Source organism: Primulina eburnea, chromosome 18 (assembly GCF_022965805.1).
Source record: "Primulina eburnea isolate SZY01 chromosome 18, ASM2296580v1, whole genome shotgun sequence".
NCBI classification, from domain to species: domain Eukaryota; kingdom Viridiplantae; phylum Streptophyta; class Magnoliopsida; order Lamiales; family Gesneriaceae; genus Primulina; species Primulina eburnea.
In genome coordinates this window covers 19329765-19339956 of record NC_133118.1, presented here as the reverse complement: position 1 = coordinate 19339956, position 10192 = coordinate 19329765, and the positions used below count along the sequence as shown (strand labels likewise).

The window sequence follows — 10192 nt, the reverse complement described above, 5'->3', positions numbered from 1 at the left end:
CGCGTATTAGAATGCAAAAAGTTCACATTCATAACATTTGTTTAAATATTCATTAAATCATACCAATTATTAACATACATTTAGTCCATTTATTTAAATAGATTTGTAATTAATTTTCATCCATGTATGTGGTTAGTGTTTTCGGGTTTTCGGGAGTTACATGCATGATTGGACATCTCTATGCTCTTATTATGAAACATGATATACAACATCACAGAAGCTAGTCTCAAGCTTAAGTGTCATTTATCCTTGTTTTTAGACGGTTGAATCGTTTAGAACAAATTTAGAATATATAATATTTACAAATGAGTTTTAAGATCGAAGTATGAATCATTTTTATTAAAGTATAACAAAGGTCTTTATCTTTGTCAATTGCATGGGTATATAGATAAAATAAAACGAGTCCATGAAACGTAAATTATATTAAAATATAATTAACTGTTAATTACAAGTGAGTCAATAAATTTATTAGCCAACTATTGGCTTATAGGACATCTATTCTAACATGATTATTGTGTTAATATCCAGAATATCACTTCTAACATAGTTATTTAATAACATGAAAACTTGGCACCACAAAATTTTTAACCATATATAGCCTAATTCATGGAACTTGAGCCCATCAATATTTTCTTGGTGGATAACTTAAACAAGACCTAAATAAAAATATAATCGACCAATAAATATTCTCAGAATCCTAAAAACACATATTACATGAATGGTAAGGCATGTTTTGTGGCTCTCAACTTTACCTCAATATAATTATAAATTTTCTTATATTCTAGGAAAGTCGTATATTTGTACAAAAAAAGGCAGGAAAAAACAAAAAACTAAATATGGCTCCAACATTCATTTGCAAAGTTCTCTTCTTTTTGTCATTCTTGGCATGCATTGCCAACGCACAGACGAAAGTATTCGACGTGAGGACGTTTGGTGCGAAAGCGAATGCAGATATAAGTCAGGTATATAGGCAAATATAGGAACGAATAGATACTAAATTTGTATGAAAAAAATGAACGAATTGGTGATAAAGAGGATATAAAAATTGATTTTAATGCAGGCTTTATTGGCTGCTTGGAAGGAAGCATGTGCATCACCAACTCCAAGCACAGTTTGGATTCCAAAAGGGACATGGTCTTTGAAGCAAGCAAAATTGGTTGGACCTAATAAGGCTTCTATTGAGCTTAAGGTCGAAGGCGTTTTGAAAGCTCCTTTGGATCCAAGTCAAATGCCTAACAAACAAGGGGAGTGGGTGACCATCAATTATCTCGATAATTTCACTCTTTCAGGCGGCGGAGTCTTTGACGGCCAAGGACATGAAGCCTGGAAGAGGAATGACTGTCACAAGAACCAAAACTGCGTCAAACTTCCATTGGTGAGATGGCTCGTGCCTGCTCTTAAATCTCCCGCCTTTCGTTTGAAAAGAGTATTCTATGTTGTCTTTTATGGTAGAGTCCATGCGTCCCACTTATTTGTTAATGATAAAAAAACATGTATAGTTCGTAAACTGAGACACTCAATTGACGCAGCACACCTAATGATAGAAACTGGATAAAAAATTACTATCCCAGTTTTGATGGCTCTTATTCAGTGTCTTTAATTAGGGCTTATGAACATCACAGAGAGGATACATTGTTCAACAAGTTTTTCTGAATGCATACAGAACTTGAGCTTCAACTTCATCACCAACTCAACCATCCGCGACGTGACCACTAAGGACAGCAAGAACTTCCACGTAAACGTGATAGGCTGCTACAATGTCACGTTCCTCCGCTTCACGATTTCTGCACCCGGGGACAGCCCAAATACCGATGGCATCCATATAGCACGTTCCAAACTAGTGAACGTCACCGACTCAGTTATAAAAACCGGAGACGATTGTGTATCAATGGGTGATGGAACAGAGCAAGTCCACATCCAAAATGTGATCTGTGGGCCCGGTCATGGTATCAGCGTCGGAAGCTTGGGCAAGTTCACGACAGAGAAGGATGTTGTGGGGATCTACGTCAAGAACTGCACCTTCCTCGGCACGCAGAACGGGGTTAGAATCAAAACTTGGCCATCAGCTCCTGCCACTTTGCAGGTCACCAATCTGCAATTCGAAGATCTTATCATGACCAATGTTACGTACCCGATTGTCATAGATCAAGAATATTGCCCACACAACCTGTGCAAACTCGACGTACGTAATTCATCGCCTGCCATCGCCAACTTATTTAAGAAACGCTCATCACGCTAAAATTCACTTTTCTTTCATTGATTATATACAGACCCCATCCCTCGTGAAGATCAGCAACGTAAAAATCGACAAAATCAAGGGCACGACAAATGATCCTGTCGCGGTGACACTTATCTGCAGCAGGAATAAGCCTTGTGAAAATGTTCAGGTGGGCAACATCGATCTTACATACGACGGAAGACTCGGCCCTATCACCACCAAGTGTAGCAACGTAAAGCCTAGCTTGACCGGCAAACAGAATCCACCCTTGTGCGTCCCTGCTTCTGCTGCGGCTTCGAAATCTGCTTAATTATTTTCTCACAGCACAAGAATATGGCGACAACCTTTTTCTGTGTATTTTTAGTTTCAAAACAATTTTTGGACACAGATTTTGGGATTGTCAGCATTAATGTATTTATACATTTCATGTGGCATATTTTTTCTCGTAATTTTATTTATTTTGTAATACTGATCAAAAACTTCTCGATTTTAAAAGAAACCTTCTATTATATGTTTTTTGTGTTGTTTGGGGTATTCAAATATGAGGGAAATGCAAGAAGAAATCAAAGAATAAAACTTTGTAGAGGCAAGTGTTGAACACTTTCTCCTTAAGAAGAATTTGCCCTCACAATGTGCTAGAGTTTGTGGCAATCTTCTCCCAAGATACAACTACAACACTTGAATAATGAGCACTCAAATACTCAAGTTCTATCACAAGGAAATGAAGAAACTCTCTCTTGTAGAAGAAGGAAGAAGATGATGATCAATATGCATATGATGTTATGTAAAAGTGTTTTTGATTTTCAAATATCATGCATATAATGTTTTTCAAATGAAAAGACATGATCTCTCATTCATAGAGGGTGTCCCTTGGCCATTGTAACTGATTACCATCATCAAACAATGCCAAGGAAATGAAAAAACATCAGAAAAATCGAAGAGACACGAAAAACCTGCAGGCACCCGCTCGCGCCTGCACGCGCGCGCACGCGCTGCCGAGCGCTCTCGGCAGCGCCTGCCGAGACGTCTCGGCAGCTCCTGCCGAGTCGTCTCGGCAGCTCCTGCCGAGCGCTGCCGGCAGGCGCGCGCGCCTGCCACTGTCTCGGCAGGGGCCTCGGCAGTCGCTAGAGCGCGCCAGTGCGTATACTCGCGCAGGCGCGCGCATGCTACTGTTCACCAACCGATTTTTTTTTTTTTTTTTTTCAAAATCGATTCGTTTTCCGTCCCTTACATGTTCCGACTACTCGTTTGAAATTCTTTCAACATATATGATGAACTTTTTCGAGTTTTATTCAGAACAATCGAACTTAATATTCGTTCATTAAGCTTCGTTTTTCTTTTCGAATTTTTCCAAATCAAACACATTGATTTACTTGCTTAATTTTCATTCATTAAGCATCAAAATTCCAACATTTTGTTTATCCGAACCTGTTAGATTAGATGCCCTGCAAGCCAACGGTTGGCTAGGGTATTTATTGACTCAAGTGAAATAAACAATCTTTATTTTATTATAATTTACTTTTAATGGTTTCGTTATACTTTATCTGTATACCCATGCAATCAGCATAGATAAAGTCCTTGATTATACTTTAATACAAATGAATCGTAATTCGATATTGAAACTCATTTGTAAACACTGCATATTCTAAATTCGTTCCTAGTCGATTCGTTAATATAATTAATTAAACTAGTTTGACTAGTCCATTTAATTAACAAAGCCCATTGAATTTAATTAAGGAACCTAAATCCATAATTATGAAATTTAGGTTAAAGGCTCTTGTTTTTTTTATATAAAAAAAAGTAGCCTCCACCAACTCTCCAAAAGTGATTCACGTAAATCACTTAGAATTCCTCCAAATTTTGGCCATCTTTTTCAAGAAAAAGAGATTTGAGTTTTCTCTCAGATTTTTGATCCCAACGTAAAACTTTTTTCAAATATTCTATTGCTATTTGAAAGAGGAACAAATCTTCTAGTCGTGGACCTAATTAGAAGGATTGAAGGAAAAAGTTTTTGAAGATCGTTCGTTGGGATTCATCAAGAGCTAGATCCGTCTATACCAGATTAGTTGGAGCCAATGGCTGCCCCGGATCGTCTCGAGAACCGTTTTGGATTATGGGCTTAGGGTGCAATTTTCTGATTTTTCAAAATTTTGAGTAAAATTGATATTTTTGAAAATTGGTTCACTTTTTATTTTGTAAAATTAATTTTTGGAAAATTTATAATTTTCTTGTAAAATAAATAATTAGAATCTGATTTTAATTATTTATGGTAAAAATGAGTTTTTACAAGAAATCAATTATTATTGATTTTATTGGAAATTAAATAAAAGAGTTTATTTAATTTATTAAATCCTTTAATAATTGTGGTGGTTAGTGATAAAATTATTAGATATATGATTTATCAATTAATTAAATTGTTTAATTAAATTGATGTTTATATTTGATATTAAATGCATGAAGGATGATCGAGAGCCTTGACCAATGTGTTAGGTGTATGTTAGGATATTTTACTGTTTTATTCATTTTTAATATTTGATATTATTAAAGTGGGCCTGGTTTATGGCCCGTTCTCATCCCATGAGATGTATCCCTTATTTGCCATGGTTATTTAAATGTAATTACTAGAAATAGTGGGAGATCAAGACTAGAAGATGGTGCGCCCGATGAACGAGATGAAGACATGTAAAATATTGGAAGCTCTTGTAATATTTGCATTTGCATCTCTGCATTCACCTAGGTTTTGGACCTGGATCCATGTTTGGCTCACATGAATCTAATAGTGTTGGCGATCGATCATTCTTATTTATTGTTGAATGTCATATTATGATATATGTGATATATAGTAGTATGCTTGTATGTATAATATTAAATAATATAGTTGAATGAATCCGGCAAACATACAAACTCGTGGCACGCGATTTTTAAATTAAAATGAGGAGAAAATTTTAAAATTAAAATCCCTCATTTTGAATAAGATTCAAAATTTATATCAAACCGAAAAGTAAAAATTAAAAGAGTTAAATTTTTCCTTGTCTTCCATCAACCGTGGTTCCATGTTGATCGCTACCCGCGGACAGTGTCTGGCTCATATTATTGGGGAGGCATGTACGCCGAAAAGCTGTGTCTTCCATCGGACATATGATGTGAATTGAGTGGAACTCCCATGACTTCGGCTCATATTATTGGGGGAACTCATGGCGACCGTCTACTACAATTCAACATTGATGGGTTGGTTTGACACGCGAAAATAAACGACATCATATTATTGGGTCCTTATTAAACGTGAGGCAAAACACGCAGAGGTTGCATAGGGTTGAAATTGGATTCTACCTTTTAGAAATTATAATTGGCTGATATTATTCGGGATTATAATTGGCTAATTGGACTCGACGTGCCCACTAAGGAAATACGATTTCCCTTTTTAATCAGAGGGAGGTGGAAATGTCAAAATAGTGGGAGGGAGATTTATAAAATGAAATCCATATTTTATATCTTAAAATTATTTTAAAATAATCAGCAACCATTATTCTGTTTCCGTATCAGTATATTTTCGATTTCGTCACGTAATCAATTTTTATTATTAACAAGCTAATTGAATCTAATTTTCAAGACTGGTTGGGAAAATTGTTCTAAATTCAGAGAAAATGATATACACACTAATGTCAGTCCTGCTGAACTGACAAAGCATGCAAGATGGTAGGACCATAGTATGCAAGCTAAAGTGTGATGTGCTCGCTTCTATGTCAAATGAACTGTAGGGACAATTTGAGGAAATTTGGAATACTGCTGACATTCGAATGCACGTGCAAGAGTTGCATGGTGCATGAAACTCATACGATGATACACACTACTTTCAAGGAGCTCATGACTACACACATGCAAGATGGGGCTCTAGCCCATGAGCATGGTGTAAATATGATTGTGCTTATTAAGAATGTGATGAGCCTGGAATATGTGATTCCTAACGAGTTACTAGGTAACATGAATTTGTTGTCTTTCTCTTCCTCATTTGACGGGGTTATGGTGAACTTCAAGTTTAATAAGATATCTGGTAGCCTTGAAGAGCTAGTCAATATGCTTATGACATATGAGATCACCATAAAATTAGAAAAATTGTTGTTTTTATAATGGGCCTTTCGTCGGACAAAAAATGACCCACAAGGTAAGGGAAAGAAATGTTCCGCCCCTCACAAGAAAAACAATCCCAATAAGAGGCAAACTCTGAAAGACACTTAAAAGGCATACAAAGCCCGATAAGTTAGAACATATTTATTTCACTGCAAGATGTCCAGACATAAGAAATTATATGTGCAAAAAATGCTCTGGAAATGATAAGTGAATGTCCAAGTAAACATGATTTCAACAAAAACCAAAAGAAAGTTAGATGATCCAAATCCCACACAAATATGGCACGCTAGACTAGGTCATATTTCCCAAAGAAGGATGCACAAGCTAGTGGGAGAAAGCATGTTTGACTTGTAAGACATAAATTCTCTACCTACTTGTAAGTCCTGTCTAAAAGGAAAATTGACCAAGACTCCATTCAATGGAAACGTGGAACGTGTACATGGTCTATTAGATTTTATCCACACAGACGTTTGTGGCCCGCTAAGTGTTAGCACAAAATATGGGCAATCCTACTTCATTACCTTTACTAATGACCATTCAAGGTATTGGTATGTTTATATGATGAAACACAAATCTAAAGCATTTGAAAAGTTCAAAGAATTCAGATCTGAAGTACAAAACCAGCCACAAAGAAGTATTAAGGCATTTCGATCTGATCGAAGTGAAGAATACTTGAGTGCTGAATTTTTGGGTTATCTAAAAGAGAATGTGATTCTCAAAGTGGATTCCACCAGCAACCTCACAATTGAATGGTGTTTCTGAACTTCATAAGCGAACCTTGTTGGACATGGTTCGATCTATGATGGGATTCACTGAATTGCCTACATCGTTTTGGGGCTTTGCGCTTGATACTGCGGCAATGTTATTGAATAATGTCTATACTAAAGCATGGTATAAAACACCATATGCGATATGGATGAGAAAAACTCCCAATATTCTTACATGAGAATATGGGGAAGTCTTGCTTACGTGAAGCAGACAGTGGGAGACAAATTGGATAGTAGATCCACTTTGTGCTACTTTGTAGGATATCCAAAGAATTCAGTTGGATACTATTTCTATCATCCGAATGAAGCAAAATTGTTTGTTTCAAGAAAAGCCACTTTTTGGAAAAAGAATTTCTATTAGATATAAAAGGCAATATGGTAGAACTTGAAGAAATTCAAGATACTCCCTCAACTATAGTAGTTGAACATAATCCCCAACGACCAGTAGTTGAAGTACAAGCTCCTAGAAGGTCTGATAGTGTTATTAGACCACCTGCAAGACATACGCTTCTTCATGAACAAAGCCACGATGAGCATTGTGTTGGATGTGATCCAATGAATTTCAAAGAAGCAATATCTGATACTGATTCAACCAAATGCCTTGAAGCCATGCAATCAGAAATGGACTCTATGTATTCAAACCAAGTCTGGACATTGGTGGATCAACCAGAGGGAATCATTCCTATAAGGTGCAAATGGATCTACAAAAGAAAGCTTGGGGCGAATGGGAAGGTAGTGACCTTCAAAGCAAGGCTGGTTGCAAAAGATTATACTTAAAGGCAAGGAGTTGACTATGAGGAATCTTTTTCACCAGTTGCTATGTTTAAGTCCATTAGAATAGTACTAGCCATAGCATCATGGTATGACTATGAGATATGAAAAATGGATATAAAGACTGAATTCCTCAATGGAGACATCAAAGAAGAAATTTATATGTCTTAACCTGAGATATACACATCAGTAGGAAGTGAGCATAAGGTATGCAAACTTCAGAGATCAATATATGGTCTCAACAAGGAGTCAAGGAGTTGGAACCTCATATTTGAGAGCACTATCAAAGAGTTTGGTTTTGCTAAGAATCCTGAGGAACCATGTGTGTACAAGAAAAATAGTGGGAGTGCAGTGACATTCCTAGTACTTTACGTTGATGATATCCTTCTCATTGGGAATTATGTAGGATTACTGCAATCAACTAAAGTATGGTTAGCCAGTAAATTCTCCATGAAAGACATGGGTGAAACATCCTACGTATTGGGAATACAAATCTATAGAGATGGATCAAAGAGGATGCTCGGACTCATCCAAGCCACCTATATCGATACCATTATAAAACGATTCTCTATGGAAAAGTCCAAGAGAAGATACTTACCAATGTGTCATGGTATTATTCTATCTAAAGCTTTGTGTCCCAAAACTGATGAAGAGATAAAGATGATGACACGTATTCCATATGCGTCAGCTATTGGTAGTATCATGTATGGTATGATATCGACACGTCCTGATGTTGCTTACGCTTTGATTGTTACAAGCAGATATCAGGCGAACCCTGGGCCAATGCATTGGAAGGCCGTGAAAGATATTCTTAAGTACTTGAGAAGCACTAAGAACTTGTTCATGGTCTATGGGGGAGGAGAATTGAATTTGGAAGGCTACACGGATTCTAGCTTCCAATGTGACGTAGATGATTCAAATCGACCTCTAGCTTTGTATTCATGCTTAATGGTGCGGCTGTCTCTTGGAAAAGTTCAAAGTAAGACACCGTTGCGGATTCCACCACTGAAGCTGAAAACATTGCTGCATCTGATGCAGCCAAAGAGATAGTTTTGATGATGAATTTTGTCCAAGAGTTGGGCGTTATTCCTAATGGAGTTGATCCACTCCCGTCGTACTGTGACAACACTGGTGCCATTGCGCAAGCAAAGGAACCAAGGTCTCATCAGTGATTTAAACATGTACTGAGGAAGTTCCACATCATACGGGAGATTGTGGGAAGGGGAGACATATCGGTTGAAAGAGTCCCCTCTGCAGATAATGTTGCTGATCCACTTACATAGCCTTTGCCAGGACCATTGTTGGAAAACTTGTTAGAAAAATATCGCGAAGCAATGGGATTAAGGGTAGTTGGCTCTAGGGCAAGTGGGAGATTGTTAGATTAGATGCCTTGCAAGCCAATGGTTGGTTAGGGAATTTATTGACTCAAGTGAAATAAAAATCTTTATTTTAATATAATTTACTTTTAATAGTTTTGTTATACTTTATCTGTATACTCATGCAATCAGCATAGATAAAGTCCTTGATTAAGCTTTAATACAAATGAATCGTAATTCGATGTTGAAACTCATTTGTAAACACTGCATATTCTAAATTTTTTCCTAGTCGATACAGCCTTCTAAAACAGGGATAAAGGCCGCTTGAGCTCAAGACTAGCTTCTATGATGTCGAGTACTGCATTTCTTGGTAAGGGCATAGAGATGCCCAAACATACAGATCGGTAGTTTTATGATGATTATACCGAACAACCCTCCCTCGTACTTTCCAAGTGGTTATCATTCATCGAGAGGATAAGTTCGTGGTTATGATTGTACATCATTAGTCCTTATGACCCGGGACAACACCGATGCTCTATATGCTAGGGCTGTGCTTTGACTCGTTTACCGACTCCAGGAGAGTCATCAGGTGACGAGGTTGGGTACAGTTGCGACACATATAGGAGCCAGTGCATTGTAGTCAGGGATTCACCGCTCACCCGCGTGTGTGGATATCCTATGTGATCTGATGTAATAATAGTGCATTGAATCTCTGGCCAGAGTACGAGATGTATGTTGGAGAAGGAGTTCTCCATTAGTACACGCGATGCCACTATTATAGTTATCACATAATTATCGAATTAATATGCAACCCTCGATGAACCAATGGTTGTAGATTCGATCGTGATATATGAGATGAAGGGACCGTACTGTACGTTAATCATAATCGACTGGTTCTTGCAGGCACTATCAGTGATACCTAGGAGATCATGGGACGATGCTACTAGACGCTCTTACCATGATCCGTTGGGTGCAATCAGAAATGAGTTCTG

At 37.4% G+C, this 10192-nt stretch overlaps 1 protein-coding gene across 1 annotated transcript; it reads left to right on the top strand.

Annotated features, from left to right (window-relative positions):
- The first annotated feature begins 811 nt into the window (after window positions 1-811).
- LOC140818964 (polygalacturonase-like) lies at window positions 812-2727 on the top strand. The gene is made up of 4 exons (XM_073178931.1): window positions 812-962; window positions 1061-1375; window positions 1664-2182; window positions 2271-2727. The coding sequence occupies exons 1-4, from the start codon at window positions 837-839 to the stop codon at window positions 2526-2528; spliced, it is 1218 nt and encodes a 405-aa protein (XP_073035032.1). The 5' UTR covers window positions 812-836; the 3' UTR covers window positions 2529-2727.
- The last annotated feature ends 7465 nt before the right edge of the window (window positions 2728-10192 follow it).